The sequence below is a fragment of the Amphiura filiformis genome, chromosome 4, assembly GCF_039555335.1.
Source record: "Amphiura filiformis chromosome 4, Afil_fr2py, whole genome shotgun sequence".
Lineage (NCBI taxonomy): Eukaryota > Metazoa > Echinodermata > Ophiuroidea > Amphilepidida > Amphiuridae > Amphiura > Amphiura filiformis.
Genome location: NC_092631.1, coordinates 33,908,122 through 33,929,093, shown reverse-complemented (window position 1 = coordinate 33,929,093; position 20,972 = coordinate 33,908,122). Strand labels below are relative to the sequence as shown.

Here is a 20,972-nt window from a genome sequence, read left to right as displayed (position 1 = left end):
ATATTTAACAGTACTCGAAGTAAACTTTATAAATCTGATGATTAATACTTAAAGTGTATGTAGGTGGGATGCAAAAGCCGACGATCAATTGAAAATTTTGACCTTTCGTATTGAAGATATGGATTTTTTCCCCAAAACACCAAAAAAAATTAGGTCTTTTGGGGAAAAATCCATATCTTCAATATGAAAGGTCAAAATTTTCAATTGATCGTCGGCTTTTTCCTCCCAGCTACATACACTTTAAGAATATGTCATTAGATTTATAAAATTTACTTCGAGGACTGTTATATATCAAAAATGTGAAAAATATCCAATTTTAATAATTTGTCATAAACTTTGTATTATATCGTGAACTTCAAAAAATGAAAATTATTTGATATCAGAAAGACATTATTCGTATTCAGAATGCAATTCGATATGTCTGATGTGCTCTCATGTCCCACAAAAAATACTGTCGAAACGCTCAAAACGCTCATTCCAGATCCCTTAAGATCCCTTCTTATTGTAATAATATTAACTTTCCTATGAAATTATTTGATAATTCGATAAACCCACAGATATGTTTATTTTAAAAAAAAAAAGCAAAGAATGTCATCATTTGAAATATCAAAAGGCGTGTAGGCTTAATTTAAAGCAGACAACAGACAAAGAACGTTACACAAGTTCAAGATCTCTTTTTGGAATGTATGGTGGCTCTTAAAAGAGCCTTTGCAGGTGTAAACTAGTGAGTCAGTTTACTTCTTCTTTGGCAGAAGAACAGCCTGGATGTTTGGCAGAACACCGCCTTGAGCGATGGTGACGCCTCCGAGAAGCTTGTTCAACTCTTCGTCGTTACGGACAGCCAATTGCAAGTGACGTGGGTTGATTCTGGTCTTCTTGTTGTCACGGGCAGCATTGCCAGCCAACTCAAGGATCTCAGCGGTCAGGTATTCCATGACAGCTGCCAAGTAGACTGGAGCACCAGCACCAACACGGTTGGCATAGTTGCCCTTTCTCAAGAAGCGGTGCACACGTGTTACGGCTGCCTTCGCAAACAGCACGAACTCGCAAACCAGTTTGCGAGTTCGGTCTCTGGCGACGGACACGCAAACTTTATCGGGTAAGGAGAATATAAGATGCAATCATAAGTATCAACATTGCACTGATTTAATATATTAAATGGACATGATGGATATTATTCAAGGTCTTATTAAGGGCGCAGTACACCAAATCACTATGTATTGCAATACGAGATCCGGGTTTATATAATAATTATGCAGTGGAGTGGGGATATTGGTGGGTGTGTACAGGGTGTGTAGGCCTATATATGTATATATGGGAGGGGGGTATTATTTCTTAGGGGCTGTGCAATAATTATGAGCCCTGGGGAGGGTAAAATTGGCGTGGCGGGGCAAGACATTTTTGGCGAGCCGAAAGGGGCAAGCATTTTTTGGCCAGCCGAGAAGGTAATCCATGTATTCCAGCCGTTCAAGGTACCTATGAATAATTAAGCAGATGACGTCTTTACCAACTCTGAGGACGTAGTGTTTCGTCTGTTTTGACAAATAGGCCTACAACTATGTTTGAATGTCAATCCAAAGATAATATTCAATTTATTATTTATTATTACTACTGCTCTTATCATTCATTATTATTATTATTATTTATTATTTATTATTTATTATTTATTATTTATTATTATTATTTATTATTATTATTATTATTAGCCTATTATTATTATTATGGACCGTTCACAAACACTTGTTGGGGGGGGGGCTGATGCAAAAAGGGGGGCCCGAATGATGGCGATGACAATGATGACTCGAATGATGGTGATGACAATGATGATGACTTGAATATATCATGAGGTGATTATGATTTATGTTTGTGATATTATAAATCATTGCTATGATGATGATGATGATGATGTACGTGGATGATGAAGATTCCGATGATGGTTTGGATGATCCTGATGGGCATGATATGACTCTGATGATAATGATGATGCGGATGATGATGATGATGATGATGATGATGATAATGATGCTAATGATGATATATTGATGATGCATGCTGCTGTTGATGATGCTGATGATGATGCTGCTGCTGATGATGCTGCTGCTGATGATGATAATGATGATGCTGATGATGCTAATGATGATGCTGATGCTGCTGACGATGATGCTGATGCAGATGATGGTGATGATGTTGCTGATGACGATGTTGATGATGCTGATGAAGCTGATGCTGATGATGATACTGATGATGCTAATGATGATGATGCCGATGATGGTAATGATGTTGCTGATGACGATGTTGATGATGCTGATGATGCTGCTGCTGATGATGATAATGATGATGCTGATGATGCTAATGATGATGCTGATGCTGCTGACGATGATGCTGATGCAGATGATGGTGATGATGTTGCTGATGACGATGTTGATGATGGTGATGAAGCTGATGCTGATGATGATACTGATGATGCTAATGATGATGATGCCGATGATGGTAATGATGTTGCTGATGACGATGTTGATGATGCTGATGAAGCTGATGCTGATGATGATACTGATGATGCTAATGATGATGATGCCGATGTTGTTGCTGCTGCGGCTGATTATGCTGCTGCTGCTGATGATGATGCTAATGACAATGCTGGTCGATGCTAATAATGATGCTGATGATGCCGATGATGCTGCTAATGTTGATGTTGCTGATGATGCTGATGATGCTGATGATTATGATGATGATGCTAATGATGCTGCTGCTGATGATTCTGATGCAGATGATGGTGATGCTGATGATGCTAATGCCAATGATGATGCTGCTGCTGCTGATACTGCTGCTGATGATGATGTTAATGATGATGATGCTGATGATTCCAATGCTGATGCTGATGATGTTGCTGATGCCGATTCTGCTAGTGCTGCTTGTGCTGATGCTGCTGCTGCTGCTGATGATAATGCTGATGATGATACTGATTATGATGATGATGATGCTAATGATGATGCTGATGCTGCTGACCATGATGCTGATGCAGATGATGGTGATGATGTTGCTGATGACGATGTTGATTATGCTGATGAAGCTGATGCTGATGATGATACTGATGATGCTAATGATGATGATGCCGATGATGATAATGATGTTGCTGATGACGATGTTGATGATGCGGATGAAGCTGATGCTGATGATGATACTGATGATGCTAATGATGATAAATGATGATGCCGATGATGCTGCTGCTGATGCTGCTGATGATGTTGCTGATGCCGATGTTGATGCTGCTGCGGCTGATTATGCTGCTGCTGATGATGATGATGCCAATGACAATGCTGATGATGCTAATAATGATGCTGATGATGCCGATGATGCTGCTAATGCTGATGTTGCTGATGATAATGCTGATGATGCTGATTATGATAATGATGCTGATTATGATGATGATGCTGCTGCTGATGATTCTGATGCAGATGATGGTGATGCAGATGATGCTAATGCCAATGATGATGCTGCTGCTGATGATGATGATGCTGCTGATGATGTTAATGATGATGATGCTGATGATTCCAATGCTGATGCTGATGATGTTGATGATGCCGATTCTGCTAATGCTGCGTGTGCTGATGCTGCTGCTGCTGATGATGATAATGCTGATGATGATACTGATTATGATGATGATGATGCTGATGATGCTAATGATGATGCTGATGATGTTGCTGATGCCGACGATGATGCTGCTAATGCTGCTGCTGCTGACGATGATGATAATGCTGATTATGATCATGATAGTGCTAATGATGATGATGCTGATGATGATGCTGATGATGCTGCTGATGCTGGTGATTCTGATGCAGATGATGATATGATGCTGATGCTGACGATGTTGGTGATACTGATGATGATGCTGCTATGCTGCTGATGCTGATGCTGCTAATGATGATGATGCTAATGCCGATGATGATGCTATTAATGTTGCCGCTGCTGTTGATGATAAAGCCGATGATGATGCTGATGATGCTAATGATGATGATTATGCTGCTGCTGATGATGATTCTGATGCAAATGATGGTGATAATGATGATGCTGCTGATGATGATGCTGCTGCTGATTATGATGCTGATGATGATGCTGCTGATGATGATGCTGATGCTGCTGCCGATGATGATTCTGATGCTGCTGCCGATGATGATTCTGATACAAATTGCAGATGATGATGATGATGATGCTGCTGATGTTGATGCTGCTGCTGATGATGCTGCTGCTGATGATAATAATGCTGATGATGCCAATTATGATGATGATGCTGATGATGCTAATGATGATGATGCTGCTGATGTTGCTGCTGATGATGCTGCTGCTGATGATGATGACTCTGATGCAGATGATGGTGATGATACTGCTGCTGATCATGCATGTCATCATCATGTTCCGGTCATCATGCACTCATCATCATCATGCAAGTCATCATCCGAGGCATCATTGTCATCATCATCATGAGTCATCATCAGCAGCATCATCAACATCATCATCAACGTACATCATCAGTATCATCATCAGCATCCGCATCGTCAGTATCAGCATCATCAGCAGCATCATCAGCACAATCATCATCATCAGCAGCAGCATCATGAGCAGCATCTACATCGTCAGCAGCAGCATAATCAGCAGCAACATCATGAGGAGCATCATCAGCATCATCAACAGCATCATCATCAGCATCATCATCAGCAGCAGCATCATCAGCAGCATCATCATCAACAGCAGCATCAGCATCATCAGTCATCATCATCAGCATCATCAACATCAACATCAGCAGCAGCAGCATCACCATCAACATCATCAGCAGCAGCATCGGGATCATCAGCAGCAGCAGCATCATCATCATCAGCATCGTCAGCAGCAGCATCATCATCAGCAGCATTAACATCGCCAGTAGCATCAGCAGCATCAGTCACATCATCGACATCATCAGTATCAGCATCATCATCAGCAGCATCATCAGTATCAGCATCATCAGCAGCATTAACATCATCAGCAGCAGCGTCATCAGCAGCAGCATCAGCAGCATCATCAACATCATCATCAACATCATCAGCAGCAGCATCACCATCAACATCTGCATCATCAGCAGCATCATCGGGATCATCATCATCAGCAGCATCATCAGCATCGTCAGCAGCAGCATCATCATCAGCATCGCCAGTAGCATCAGCAGCAGCATCAGCATCATCATCAGTCACATCATCGACATCATTAGTATCAGCATCATCAGCAGCAGCATCATCAGTAGGCCTATTAGCCCTATTAGCATCATCAGCAGCATTAACATCATCAGCAGCAGCGTCATTAGCATCATCATTATCAGCAGCAACGTCAGCAGCATAATCAACAGCAGCAGTATCGTCAGCATCATCAACAGCAGCATCGTCAGCATCATCATCAGCATCATCATCATCAGTCATCATCAGAAGCATCATCAATATCATCATCAGCAGCAGCATCAGCATCCGCATCGTCAGCATCAGCAGCATCTGCATCATCAGCAACAGCATCGTCAGCAGCAGCATCATAAGCAGTATCAGTATCATCATCAGCAGCATCATCAGCAGCAGCATCAGCATCGTCAGCAGCATCATCATCAATCGCATCATCAACATCATCAACATCATCAGCAGCATCATTATCAGCATCTGCATCATCAGCAGCAGCATCATCAGCAACATCAGCAGCAGAAGCAGCAACATCATAAGCAGCAGCGTCATCAGCATCATCATCAGCAGCAACGTCAGCAGCATAATCAACAGCAGCATCAGCAGCAGCATCATCAGCAGCATCATCATCAGCAGCAGCAGCATCAACAACATGATCATCAGCATGATCATCAGCATCATCTATCAGCACCAGCATCCCTATAGGGCCTATCACACGAGTCATCATTCGCATCATCATTATCATCAGTCATCATGACCATCAGAATCATCCAACCCACCATCAGAATCATCCAACCCATCATCAGAATCATCATCATCCACATCATCATCATAGCAATCATTAATATCACAAACATAAATCATAATCATCCTATAATCATCATTGTCATCATCATCATTCGAGTCAGTCATTGAGTCATCATTGAAATCATCATCATCACCATGCATCATCATCACCATGCATCATCATCATCCGAGTCATCATTGTAGGCTATGTGTGTTGTCAATTGCCCCGGTTAAATAATTATTATGGAATTGGTTATTATTTAATTGATTCATGGATATCGAAGATATTGATTGATTACTTGATTAGATTAATAAACTGATTAGGTTAATTAACTGATTGAGTTCAGTGACAAAACCCCCGCCCCTTTTAAGGTTTTAAATTCGGGTTCCCCAAAATCTTGCATGTGTAAGGGGGGGCAAAGATTTTTTGGCACATCAAAAGGGGGGCAAAGGTTTTTTGGCACGTCGAAAGGTGGGGCAAAGATTTTTGGCACGGCCAGAGGGGGGGCAAGCGATTTTGGCAGACCATTTTGAGAATTCACCCCGGGGTACACATAATTATTGCACCACCCCTAAATAAAACGCTCTAAAAAAGCTTAGGAAAACAGTATGGAAACGCTTTAATATGCAAATTTTCCTGCACGCTGTGCTCACAACATATATCTTGACCGTTTAAGGTTTGCAAATTGGTATCCCAAAAATTTGTCATGTGTCAAGGGAGGGGGCAAAGATTTTTGCGGGCCGTTCGAAATTGTACCCCCCCGGCTCATAATTATTGCCCAGCCGAAATCGAAAATCTATCTTAAATTTGGGCGAATTTGGCTAATTTATCCCCATCTTGGGTCAAAATAGTGTGTTTTCTGTGCTTTTTGTTGGTGGGGGGGGGGGGCAAACTAATCGTAAACACACAATCCCGGGCACACAATATCATATACCACAAGATAACGGTGCCGTATTGACCTGCTGATCATGCAGTGAATTCTCCTAACAATGCCTTCTATTGAACTTAAAACGAACTGTCTAAGAAAGAGGGCAGTATACTATTTGGAGTGGGAATTTTGTATAGAGTTTGCGTTCCCGTCCAGTTTGCGTTTACGGCCTTCACACACACGGCCAACGGGGAACTGAAGTCCTGCCCGGGATGAGCGGCTCTTAGCCTTGCTCTTTGACTTTCCTCCTTTACCACGTCCAGACATGATGAATTGTATTTTGTTCAGTGTTGTACAAAATGAATAACTTTAGAAAATTTACAAGTCCTTATATGTGTTTTAGTGGGATCCTACCGAAGTTTCACAAGGGATTAGTTCTCTGTACATCGTTCAATCAGCGAGTGACATTGATCAAAACGTAGATTTAGTATTGACTGGTGCATACTCGTAACATATTGACGTATTGATAAAGTGGCATTGATCAAAACATGTAGTGTAATTGACTGGTATCTAACAAAGCACCCAGTATTAAGTGAATAAGTATATCAATCGGAATTGGTAAGCGTTTTTATTTTTAGGATATTTTGGTCCATATTTTGGAAATGACGGGATTGGTACTAAAATTTACGACAAATGAATGTTTTAAGTGACTATTTCCTAAATTAAAATTTACTATTTTAATGCAGACTTCTTATGTCTTCGACTTTTGAATTTAGAACCAATTTAGAAATCGTTTAGGGATTGTTTCAGAATTAAAGTCTTCGTCCTGCAGTCAATATCTTGCCATGGTAGGAGTATTAAGGGTCAACATGTGCCTAATGTGCTTTCTCGTAATAGGCCACTTTGAAAAATATTAAATTTTTCTCCTAATGTTACCTAAGATGAGTTACAGGAATTTTGCTGTATTGCTAGAAACTCATTTTTGAGGCACATATCTACCGTTTCAAATTTCTATTTATTCTAACATAAGTGTAATATTTCCATCAGCGCCAATATTTAACGTTTGGTATCGAATTTTCAATCGACTCATCCATCTTTACGATAAGCGCCAACATTGTAGACCAATCAGACATCTTACTTAGTTGTCCAATCAGGTTGCTTGTTTAATTGGCCAATCATATTGCTAATTTCATTTTAGCGCAAAATGTTGACTCCGGAGCCTTTATTCACAAAGTGTATAAAAGGCGAACTAATTTAGAATTGAAATCATTTCGTGAAAACGATTCGAGAAAATGGCACGTACCAAGCAAACCGCACGCAAATCTACTGGAGGCAAGGCTCCACGCAAGCAGCTGGCCACCAAGGCAGCTCGCAAATCCGCCCCAGCTACCGGTGGCGTCAAGAAGCCTCATCGTTACAGGCCCGGTACCGTGGCTCTTCGTGAGATCCGTCGCTACCAGAAGAGCACCGAGCTCCTCATCCGCAAGCTCCCCTTCCAACGTCTGGTCCGTGAAATCGCCCAGGACTTCAAGACTGAGCTCCGCTTCCAGAGCTCTGCCGTCATGGCTCTCCAGGAGGCTAGCGAAGCTTACTTGGTCGGTCTTTTCGAGGACACCAACTTGTGCGCCATCCACGCCAAGCGTGTGACCATCATGCCAAAGGACATCCAACTTGCACGTCGCATCCGTGGCGAGCGCGCTTAAATCTTGTCTATCTGACAACAAACAACCGGCTCTTTTCAGAGCCACCAAATACTCCAAAAAGAGAATATGACAATGTGCTTTTATTTAACAAAATGTATCTTTTAAAGCAATAAGCAACCAAATAATAAGGGTTTAAATTTGTATCATTCTAATCAGGGTAAACAAAGTTTCGAAAGCGTTAAACGTTTAATATTGTGGTTATAACTATTCATTATGCTTTTAGAAACATTTTGTTTTAGGAGAAAATTGTCAAAGAAGCTGCCCTACAATTGTGATATAAAAAAAGAACACGTGTAAAAGAAAATAGCCTTGAACAAATTAAAAGTAAAAGAACTGTTAATTTTCTCATTAAAATGGTATATCATAACATCATAATTTCAAATGGTATCATTAAAAATTGAGAGGATATAAACATTAAGCTATTCCATGTTCCTTAATCTCCCACTCAGGGGATGTAGATTTCAAATAGAGTCATTCAATCAGGTAACTCCATTTAAAATTCGCCCTCCCTGTGTGGCAGATTAAGGTCATGACTTCCATGGGGGTGTGCGGATCTCAATTGGAATAGCGCATTGCTTCCTGCTTGTTATATAATTTTGGCGCAAAATTTCGCCTTCAAAATCGATGTTCGTATTTGTGATCAATATTCCAGCAACTACCAAATGTTTTACAGAAACCGTTTAAATATAACGGGTGTAAAATGTTTTAATGACATTCACAAATAATTTTGAAACCTTGCTGCAAAACATTCTAACATAATGTTTTCTGACTGATGACAAATATTTTGCAAGAACATGAAGAATGTTTACCAAAAATATTTTTGTTGCTTTTTCCACAGGAATAATATTTAATGGTAAAATAATTTTAATTTCGCCAAACTGACTTTTGTCTTTACAGGTCTTATGCAAATCAAATTGTGTATTTATGGAATAAAATATGATTTATAGTGAATAAAATCATTGTGTGTATTGAGATGGAGATGGGATGGGAGTTGTGGGGGTGTGTGTACATGGGGTGGGCTGGATTGTGTGTGGGTATTATGTGGGTTTCTTGTGTAGTTTGTTTGTTTTGGAAGTTTTCCCAAGGTGCGTCAGTCAAATCATATACATTTTCATTTTAAGAGTTTATTGCACTACAAATGGTGTAGCATGCTTCAGAAATGCTTAGACTAGTATACGCATATTAAACTTGCGTCCTTCCGTGTACAAGAATTACATTAATGGCATTATCTTGCACGAAATGCATTCCTTTTTGTATTGCAAAAACGTTGATATCTATTACTATGACTTTTGTTTTAAGGGCTGGGTATGAACGTTTGGACAGTATTTATTTTGGGACATTAGAGCACATCAGACATATCGAATTGCATTCTGAATACGAAGAATGTCATTCTGATATCAAATAATTTTGATTTTTTGAAATTTGCAATTTAATACACATTTTATGGCAAATCATTAAAAATTGATATTTTGATATTTACCAGTACTTGAAGTAAACTTTATAAATCTGATGATTTATACTTAAAGTGTATGTAGGTGGGATGAAAAGCCGACGATCAATTGAAAATTTTGACCTTTCGTATTGAAGATATGGATTTTTTCCCCAAAACACCAAAAAAAAATTAGGTCTTTTGGGAAAAAAAATCCATATCTTCAATATGAAAGGTCAAAATTTTCAATTGACCGTCGGCTTTTTCTCCCTGCTACATACACTTTAAGAGTATATCATTAGATTTATATAATTTACTTCGAGGACTGTTATATATCAAAAATTTGAAAAATATCAAATTTTTATAATTTGTCGTAACATTTGTATTATATTGTGATTTTCAAAAAATGAAAATTATTTGGTATCAGAAAGACATGCTTCGTATTCAGAATGCAATTCGATAGGTCTGAGGTGCTCTCATGTCCCACAAAAAATACTGTCGAAACCCAATAAACGCTCATTTTAGATCCCTTAAAGAGATGTATCTTCCCTTAAATGTCTGCATAAATCCCTCTGTACATGCGTCAATAACTTTTGGCGCTATAATTTTATTTTATTTTCCTGTGCAAAATGACCGTTAGAAATCTATATGATTTAGAGACTCATACTCTTTCATACTCTCATTCATATCTCATTTCCATAACTCAGTACAAAAAAAGACATCAAAAATAGTTTGATATAAAAAAAATATATAAACACGTTATGGAAGACCAGTTATCAAAGCTTACTTTACATTATCAATTATATTACTTTCACCAAGCTGATTTGTCAATATGCAAATCAATTTTTGTATTCCTGGAATCAATAGTATGTTACATGTACTTGTAACTGTAGGATCCCTAATTTGCATACAGAATAATATAAATACGTTACTTATCTTGGGACGGGTCATTCTGTGTTGAAGAACTTAATCGACAACATGCCTGCCAAGACTAGCGGAAAGGGAGCAAAGAAGGCCGGTAAGGCCAAGGGCCGTCCAGCAACCGGCACCAGGCGTAGACGCCGTAAGGAAAGCTACGGCATCTACATCTACAAGGTGCTCAAGCAGGTGCACCCAGACACTGGTATCTCCAGCAAGGCCATGAGCATCATGAACAGCTTTGTTAACGATATCTTCGAGCGCATCGCTGGCGAGTCTTCCCGTTTGGCTAACTACAACAAGAAGGCAACCATCAGCAGCCGCGAGATCCAGACTGCTGTCCGTCTTCTCTTGCCTGGTGAGCTGGCCAAGCACGCCGTGAGCGAAGGCACCAAGGCTGTCACCAAGTACACTACCTCCAAGTAAATAGTGTACCGACTATCAAACCCAAAGGCTCTTTTAAGAGCCACCATATCTTCCAAAAAGAGATATTGGCATGTTTCGGTGATAACTCAGTTCACTTTTTATAATCATATTTTGATATAAAAGTAAACATGGTAAATGCTTGGAGAGTAAACTTATTTTATATAATAGGGGTAATTTATGCAGTCGGTCGTTTTTTGTAATCATAAAAAATTGAAACATTTAGAACTACATAACCCTTATTATGATAACCATGATGAATATATTCTGTCAAAAGAAAAGGTCCCGCCAAAACATTTGGTTTGTGTTGCCATAATTTGATATCCGTAATCAATTCATGTAGTTAAATCAATAACATTGGTATTCGTATAAATATGACAACAAGGAATCGAATCGCGGGAACGTTATGAATTACAATATTAATAATTGATCTAGCAAAATTGAATAAGATACCATTAAAAATCTTTCTTGATAGGTTTGAGCATATTTTTAAATGAACTGGGAACTTTTATATAAAGATTGTCATTTTTCATTAGCTTTGTGCATCTTACCGAAAATATATGAATGAATTCAAATTCACAGAACCGTAGTCAAGTTATTTACACTATTATAATGAAACAAACATCTACCAGAAAATGACATGCATCTGTTTTTATTTCGTTTCCACAAAAAGACGCGAAACTTTTGGTGGGATTAACAGAATATCGATTATAATTATCAAAACTGCTAAAACAAAACAAAGCAGATTCAACCGTGCATGAATATATTGTATTAGTTAATATCGATACCGAGCATTTATATTATAATAATTAATACATACATGCGAACATGCGAATAATGTATCTGTAAAATTTTAATATTACCTGCAGTTTTTCATGGATAACATAGCTTTGACATAAATAGCCAATTGGTCTCTTTTTAGAAGTTCTGGTGGCTCTTAAAAGAGCCGTTTTTGTGTTATTTAAGACGTAACAATCTAACCGCCGAATCCGTACAGAGTACGTCCCTGGCGTTTCAGAGCGTAGACAACGTCCATTGCTGTGACGGTCTTTCTCTTGGCGTGCTCGCAGTATGTAACGGCATCACGGATGACGTTCTCGAGGAACACCTTCAAGACACCGCGGGTCTCTTCGTAGATAAGACCAGAGATGCGTTTGACACCACCACGGCGAGCCAAACGGCGGATAGCAGGCTTGGTGATACCCTGGATGTTATCACGCAACACCTTACGGTGACGCTTGGCGCCTCCCTTTCCGAGTCCTTTTCCTCCTTTACCACGTCCAGACATTATGCTTTCTTGTCAGTTCAAAAAATGATGAATGTGGTTCAAAATACACCCCTTTTATGGGTTCATTGCGGACGTTGTAGGGAAAATGTGCCTATCGTAGAGGGCGATACGCATTTCGCATTAACACTACTACCACGTTAATAATGAATATTAAGCTAAAACAAATATCGACTTCTTAAGGACTTATTGATCAAATTTCGATCATGTTTTATTAGCGCATGCGATTTGTATAATTATGCAGCTACCTTCAAACCCAAATGACATGTTATGTGCTACTCATCTGATCAGAGTCCTCGCACAACCAGATTATCGCGCGACCACGACCAGAAACTCACTACCCGAATGTGTAAACCCGAGTCTCATAAGCTTAACTATTTCCAGAGCACTGTGGAATCAACATCCCTTCTAAGTTTGTCGCTTTTTTATACTTAATCAAGTCTCAGGTTCACGATATATTATTTCCGTGTTTGATCCGGATTGCAAATGCCCTAGGTGTAGGCAAACATCATTTCATAAAAGACCTTAAAAATTTAGACCTAAAATTTTTAGGTCTTTTGGGAAACTTCATGTATATATTATATACAAAAGATCAAAACTTTTATATGTTGGTCGGCTTTTCATGCCAACTACATACACTGTAAGTTCATATCATTAGATTTATAATGTTTACTTTGAGGACTGTTTTTGACCTTTAAAAAGGTCAAAAATGTAAATTTTCCATAAAATTTCTATTATATTCGCGAATTTCAAAATATCTAAATTATTTGATATCAGGAGGACATTCTTCGTTACTTTTTTGTTTGTTTTGTTTTGTTTGTTTGTTTGTTTGTTTGTTTGTTTGTTTGTTTGTTTGTTTGTATGTTTGTTTGTTTGTTTGTTTTGGATATTTGAATATTGTGGCATCAGAAATATTCCGGCGTGCATAAATACATTTGCGTTCGGGATATTATGAATTCCACAATATTCTAAAAAAGCCTATTAATAGTAATAATGATAAAAATATCCCCAATTTCCGATTTACAAGAGCGATTATGGTTGCCCATTATAATATTTGAGATCTAGGACCGGGATCAATATTGGCTAAATTGTGATCAATTTAAGATATCGGTAAATGGAGTAATAATAGATTGGTTTACTTAAGTAGAACATTTCGCGCTATTGGTGACAAATTGGCGCCATTTTGTTATTGCCAAAGTAGCCTGGTATTATATTCGTTAAGTTTCGATATTTAACCATCGTTAATGTCAAATTAACTCAAAGGAACAGAAAAGGTATGGGTTGCATGTGAGATCAGTGCTCAACGGAGATGATTTGTAAATGATTAGAACAAATAAATAAATAAATAAATAAATAAATAAATAAATAAATAAATAAATAAATAAATAAATAAATAAATAAGTAAATAAATAAATAAATAAGTAAATAAATATATGAATAAATAAATAAATAAATAAATAAATAAATAAATAAATAAATAAATAAAAACTTGGGACCGCATACTTTCTTATTTAGCCATGTTAACATGTATACTCTATTATTTAGGCAAAACAACTTTCAAAACTTAAAAAGCAATACAATGTTTCACACAAAACTCATTATCTCTTTTTGGAAAATTTGGGTGGCCCTAAAAAGAGCCTTTGGGTTTGCTTGATGTAAGCTGTTTACTTCTTTTTGGGTGCCGCCTTCTTTGCTGCCTTCTTTGCTGGCTTCTTTGCTGCCTTCTTTGCTGGCTTCTTTGCTGCTTTCTTGGCTGGTTTCTTTGCTGCCTTCTTGGCTGGCTTCTTTGCCTTCTTTGCTGCCTTCTTGGGCTTCTTTGCCTTCTTTGCGGACTTCTTTGCTGCCTTCTTGGCCTTGGCAGCAGCCTTCTTTGCAGCAGCCTTCTGCTTCTTAGCCTCACGCTTCGCCTTTCTCTTTGCTGCAGCCTTGGCCTTGGCAGCCTTGCGGCGTTCTGCGGCCTTAGCTTTCTTTGCAGAGTCGGTCGTCTTGCCAAGCTTGAATTTACCGCTTGCTCCCTTGCCAGAGGCCTGCACGAGGGCGCCACTAGCAACTCCTTTCTTAAGGGCGGCCCTGAGAGGAGCCTTCATCTTAGCTGGGTCGACCTTGTAGTTGGCGGCAATGTAGCTCTTGATCTTCTGAGCTGATGAACCACCTCTCTCTTTGAGAGCTACAATGGCTGCTTGTACCATGACAAGGTATGTTGGGTGAGCTACTGGCTTCTTGGCAGCCGCCTTCTTTTGTTGAACCATGGTGAAGTTGTACGTGACTTGCTACTCAAAATGAGAAACGTGCGTGCAAACAGGGATACAGACAATCTGTAAATGACGTAAGCGTCGGTTAGAGAGTATACTTATTGACGTATTGCGGACGTGCTTGTAATCACATACTTGTATCGATCATAACAGCCCGCGTTCTTTATACATTGTTGTTTTTATCAAAATCTCAAAAAAAATTGTGCTAGTGACTCTGTTTAAAATGTGGCATACTTAAATAAAAATTTCTTGATGCTATTAGCTTGCTGACATCAAAAGCTTTCCAGCAATAATAGATTTTGGGACTTTAAGTATGATTGCAGCAAATTTAAGCAAATTTTGTCACTTGTTTCTTCAAAGTGCAGATTTTCTCCCCATATTTTTCCAAATTTCACCAATAGAATATTATTTTGTTCAATATTATGTCAATGCATGTTCAAAAATAATATATAGGCAGTATATCTTTGTAAAAGGATAGTGCTGTTATGTTTGTTTTCTTGAGATGTGAAGGTTTAAAGAGGTGACTACAAAAACGCTTATCACCAGAATTGCGCCATTTCTTATTGCCTTGTCAGGCGGACGTCGTCTGACATTAGCGCGCTTACATTGTTTTGTTTTTTCCTTTTTGCAGGAAAACAAACGATTTGATTTCTTCGTTGAAAATATATCATCGTGATATCATAGGCTAACGGTTAACATTGTTCAAAACTGAATAAAAAGTAAATTTTTATCATGGAAATGCATAATGTGCCGACATGTGATTTCACGATATGTATAAAACAAACTTAGTTTGAGCACGCATGGTTCACCGTCAATCACTAACAAACAGTGTCATAGCCAGGGGCAATGTGGTGGATTATGGAACATCTTGCCTCTCACTTCTTGATTATTTTGAGAAAAAAAGACATTGAGCGGCTTTTTTTCATGATAAAATGTAAAGATTATGACAATAAATTATGATATTCGATTAGAATTTAATATGTTTACGGTCCTTTAATTGAAAAGAGGTAGAAGAAAGGTTTCAAGGTGCACGGGCTTGGTTCAGAATGGTATTTAGAATGTTAAATGGAAGTTCATACTATAACTTAAAATTAAACTTGTCAAATATTTTGACAGCTAATGGTAAAAGAATTTATTCCTCTGCTATTGAATTTTAGTATTATTGAATTAGAAAATCTGGCAAATTCATTCAGTGCAAAATTAACATTATTTGCGGTTGCATTTCATCTGATAGATTTGTCGATGACGTATATTTTTTTCTGCCAATTATTAACAAAGAATACAGGAGAAATTATTATAAGGCATAAAATGATAGGTGTAAAATTAGACAATCACATGCTACAAAAGTAAAATCGACCTATAATAGAAAGGTATAAACTACCGTAAAACCCCGTCTACAAGCATATAGTGTGCTTCTGATGAAAGCTACATTAATCCAGTCGCCATTATGGAGTTTGAGCAAATAAATTACGGATCCAAGCATATACAAACAAGTATTATTTTAAGACCGATCTATTGTACTGGTATATTAACGCTTGCTTCGAATTAATTAAGCTTTTATAAAAAACACTATATATGCTTGTAGACGGGGTTTTACGGTAGTTTGTCTCAGTGTATGCAATGATTTTGAAATCAAAGGCGGAATTTAGTTTTTCCTCTTCGCCCTCCGACTCAAAATCAGTCAAAATAAGCTTGAGATGATCGAAAGCTGACAAACCTACATTATAAAGTGTTAATCAGTAAATCACACATTCCGCCCAAAAATTCCTTTAAAACATATAATTTGACCAATATTTTTGTTAAAAATATAAATTGGGAAAGAAATGAATTGGTAAATTTCTCCCAGACAAATTCACACCGTAAAACGAACGCGCGCATCTTTAAGACATCTATTTGTTTTGCCTAAGTTTAATCCTCAAATATGCGCCCCTAATTTTGATGATTAAAGCCATATTATAACATTTCTGTAAAAATAGATTAGTATATATTTTCCATAAAATGTTAGCTTTTACTGTCAGATGTCCCCTTTTAATTTTGAGCCGAACAAGTGAGGTAAAGCATAGAAAATTGGAATTTACTACCAACGCCCATGCATGTTACTCCCGCGGTTGTAATACGGTACGATCCTCGGGGTGTGTGTATGTGTATCCCGCACACCGTGTATGTACTGTGCATATGTGTTCGACTAATATTTCCATCGTAATAATAAACGCCGGTTCCATCGTTTTATTCAAAATCTCGGATTTTGACAAAACTACGGCACCTAAAGTCTTGATTTTTGCAGAGTATCTTTATTGACTAAAGTACATTACAATCGTGTAAAAACCAGAATTTTAAAAAAAACATTTAGGGCGTTCTCCTCAGCAAATGTTATAATATGGCTTTAACCTTAGAAATGGGTAAGTGTTCTGCATCTCGAGCAACACCCTCGTCGCCACCACACCCCCGCCCCACCCCCGACAAAGATATCAATCACACACCCCAGCAGGCCCTATAATGGTAAACACGCGTATTTCTATTCTAGTTACGGAAGCTAGAAGAGGAATCACGAAGACAATCAATTAATTTTAGACAATAGATTATTAACATAAAACAATAGATTTTACCCATTTACATCAAAATACTAAAATCATTATGAAAACTTAAATGTTGGAGATTCAAATCTTAAATTGTCAAAACATTGGTGTCGCTATTTTTTTATATATTAATTTACTATGTTAGTGTTCAATTTGTCCACGTTATGGATAGGTCAAAATAGGTCAAAATATTATCGCGTCATAATTTTAAACATGCTTTAAATTTGATTAAAAGAGTTTTGAAACAATCAAGTGAAATGATATTACATGTATATCCACATGACGGGAGAACGTGAGACAGGAGAGGGGGTCAGTGGGAGAGAGATAGAGAGGAATTGAGGGAAAGGGGGCAGACAGACCGAGAGGGGAGGCAGAAAGGAGGAGAGATAAGCACCCTGTACTATTTCAGGCTTTTCTTTGTCTTTGCATATTTTTATTTGCATATCTTTATTTTTATACATCAACATCATGATCATTAAGGTTTCAAAACACTATACAAACATCGAAAAGACGAGTCAAGTTGTAATATAGATCAGAGAAAAATATAAAAAGCAAGACCAAGTATTAAATAATTTGGGGGTTTTGGTTTTGATAAAAACATTTTAATAACATTAATTGTCGGGTTATATACTGGTAATGAAAACGTTTTAATACGTTTTGTATGAAAACACACTGCAACAATCTTTTTAAAATGTTATTGTTAAATATTTGTTGCAAACATTTTTTGCCAAATATTTGTCAACACTTAGATAACATTATGTTAGAATATTTGCAGTAAGGTATCAAAAATGTTTTTGAATGTTAAGAAAATGTTTTATGCCCTTTATATAACCCGACATTTAACCATTTTCTGGCAACCTTTTGTCAATGATGTCCAAAACTTTCTGTGTTTGCTGGGTCTTCATAGACAAATATTTTAATGAAACCCACACAAACAATACAAAGGCACAAACACACCGAAGCAAATAAACAAAAAACACAGACAGCCATAACAGCAACAAATCACAACCACCTGGAAATTACATGCAGAAAAAGCATGAGAACATACATGTAAACAAAACTATAGGGCCTAATATAAGCAAAAACACATATTCTAGAACGCGGGGGGGGGGCACAAAATGCATACGTTTCGATAAATCGATGTTTATAGTTTCTGATCAATATCCCAGCAATGAGTTAGGAAGTGAACACACAGGCCGTTTACATGGTTTGCATGGGCAGCATGAAACTAGGCCTTGTTCAGTGCCTGTATGGGACCATGACAACCCCTCTCTGACATGCAAGCGCCTCGTTGGCCGCTTCGCGCACCCTCAACCCCCCCACCCACCTTCGAGGAACTAGAACTAGTATAGTTCTACATGAAACTTGAGTGGGAGTGATCAGTGAATTCAGAAGGGGTAAAAAATTGAAAAATAAAGATAAATAATAAAAAAAATATAAGATTCATTCTTCTGAGACAGAGGTGAGATGTCAAATGAAAATTTCTTATTCCCAATTTACGGGGTTTTCTTCTGCAATTTTATATGCAATTTTAAATTAAATTTTAACTAAATTTAAAAAGGCCTGAAAATTTGATTGTTGAAACCTACACCTGGTAATATAAAACTTGAGACAGAGTGTGAAAAACTTTCCATTACAAAATCTCTATTTATTTCGAAATAAAATTTATCCTAACACCAGCTTGTTATCATCTCAACTTTATAAGTGACGGTATGTGCCTGTCCATAGACCCCCTTTTTCGAAGTCGAATATAGCACCTTCTTTAAAATGTCATACCCGATGACCCATTTTGTAGGTGCGGCTACCCAATGACTCCTTTTTTCTAGAATAGTACCATCAAAATGCCACAAAATAATGCGGAAACTTGCAAATTCCTTATTTCAGCAAATTTGTATTGTAAATTTGGGAGATTTAGAACAAGTAGAATTTTCCCCATTTTTCCACATTTTCTACCCGATAACCCCTTTTTTGAAATTGTATACCCAATGACCCCTTTCTTCAAAATATTATAACCAATGACTCAAACCCCTCCCATTGTTTGTTAAAATAACGTTTGGTACCGATAGGCCCATACTTCATGACAAACCAACAGGTATGTTATTTGAAACAAGCCAAGAATATCATAATTCGAAAAATCAAAACGCCTAGGCCTAATTTAAAACAAACAAAGGAAGTTATACAAACTCAAAATCTCTTTTTGGAATATATGGTGGCTCTTAAAAGAGCCTTTGCATGTGTAAACTAGTGAGTCAGTTTACTTCTTCTTTGGCAGAAGAACAGCCTGGATGTTTGGCAGAACACCGCCTTGGGCGATGGTCACGCCTCCGAGAAGCTTGTTCAACTCTTCGTCGTTGCGGACAGCCAACTGCAAGTGACGTGGGTTGATTCTGGTCTTCTTGTTGTCACGGGCAGCATTGCCAGCCAACTCAAGGATCTCAGCGGTCAGGTATTCCATGACAGCTGCCAAGTAGACTGGAGCACCAGCGCCAACACGGTTGGCATAGTTGCCCTTTCTCAAGAAGCGGTGCACACGGCCAACGGGGAACTGAAGTCCTGCCCGGGATGAGCGGCTCTTAGCCTTGCTCTTTGACTTTCCTCCTTTACCACGTCCAGACATGATGAATTGTATTTTGTTCAGTGTCGATACAAAATGAATAACTTTAGCAAATTTACAAGTCCTTATATGTGTTTTAGTGGGATCCTACAGAAGTTTCACAAGGGATTAGTTATCTGTACATCAACCAATCAGCGAGTGACATTGATCAAAACATAGATTTAGTATTGACTGGTGCATACTCGTAACATATTGACGTATTGATAAACTAAAATGATTACACATTTGGCCAACTGCTTTCATTTTTTTAGTTTTGGTAATGTTTTTCTTAACACGTCTTCAAAGAAGCAGCGTAACTGGAAGTGGTACAAAATTAATAATACAATGTTGATATAAATGAACAAAAAACGAAATTAGAACATTTCTTTTATATATTTTGGTGCGCTGCTGCTGAAGTCTCACAAGGAATACTTATTTTGACCAATCACCGAGTGGCATTGATCAAAACATGTAGTGTAATTGACTGGTATCTAACAAAGTATTAAGTGAATAAGTATATCAATCGGAATTGGTAAGCGTTTTTATTTTTAGGATATTTTGGTCCATATTTTGGAAATGACGGGATTGGTACTAAAATTTACGACAAATGAATGTTTTAAGTGACTATTTCCTAAATTAAAATTTACTATTTTAATGCAGACTTCTTATGTCTTCGACTTTTGAATTTAGAACCAATTTAGAAATCGTTTAGGGATTTTGTTTCTACACAGAATTAAAGCCTTCTTCCTGCAGTCAATATCTTGCCATGGTAGGAGTATTAAGGGTCAACATGTGCCTAATGTGTTTTCTCGTAATAGGCCAGTTTGAAAAATATTAAATTTTTCTCCTAATGTTACCTAAGATGAGTTACAGGAAATTTGCTGTATTGCTAGAAACTCATTTTTGAGGCACATATCTACCGTTTCAAATTTCTATTTATTCT

The 20,972-nt window shown here is 37.8% G+C and overlaps 6 protein-coding genes across 6 annotated transcripts; 2 read left to right on the top strand and 4 right to left on the bottom strand.

The window, feature by feature from the left end:
- Positions 1-734: 734 nt before the first annotated feature.
- On the bottom strand, positions 735-7,177 carry LOC140149794 (late histone H2A.2.2-like). The gene is made up of 2 exons (XM_072171840.1): positions 7,093-7,177; positions 735-1,021 (listed from the first exon to the last, which is right to left on the bottom strand). The coding sequence occupies exons 1-2, from the start codon at positions 7,175-7,177 to the stop codon at positions 735-737; spliced, it is 372 nt and encodes a 123-aa protein (XP_072027941.1).
- A 965-nt stretch (positions 7,178-8,142) lies between these two features.
- On the top strand, positions 8,143-8,553 carry LOC140149793 (histone H3, embryonic). The gene has a single exon (XM_072171839.1). The coding sequence runs from the start codon at positions 8,143-8,145 to the stop codon at positions 8,551-8,553; it is 411 nt and encodes a 136-aa protein (XP_072027940.1).
- A 2,407-nt stretch (positions 8,554-10,960) lies between these two features.
- Positions 10,961-11,326, top strand: LOC140149792 (late histone H2B.2.1-like). Its single transcript, XM_072171838.1, has one exon. It carries the CDS (start codon positions 10,961-10,963, stop codon positions 11,324-11,326), a length of 366 nt encoding a protein of 121 aa, XP_072027939.1.
- Positions 11,327-12,299: 973 nt separating this feature from the next.
- On the bottom strand, positions 12,300-12,611 carry LOC140149791 (histone H4). The gene has a single exon (XM_072171837.1). The coding sequence runs from the start codon at positions 12,609-12,611 to the stop codon at positions 12,300-12,302; it is 312 nt and encodes a 103-aa protein (XP_072027938.1).
- A 1,661-nt stretch (positions 12,612-14,272) lies between these two features.
- Positions 14,273-14,911, bottom strand: LOC140149790 (histone H1, gonadal-like). Its single transcript, XM_072171836.1, has one exon. It carries the CDS (start codon positions 14,855-14,857, stop codon positions 14,273-14,275), a length of 585 nt encoding a protein of 194 aa, XP_072027937.1. The 5' UTR covers positions 14,858-14,911.
- A 4,779-nt stretch (positions 14,912-19,690) lies between these two features.
- On the bottom strand, positions 19,691-20,053 carry LOC140149789 (late histone H2A.2.2). Its single transcript, XM_072171835.1, has one exon. It carries the CDS (start codon positions 20,051-20,053, stop codon positions 19,691-19,693), a length of 363 nt encoding a protein of 120 aa, XP_072027936.1.
- Between the last annotated feature and the right edge of the window lie 919 nt (positions 20,054-20,972).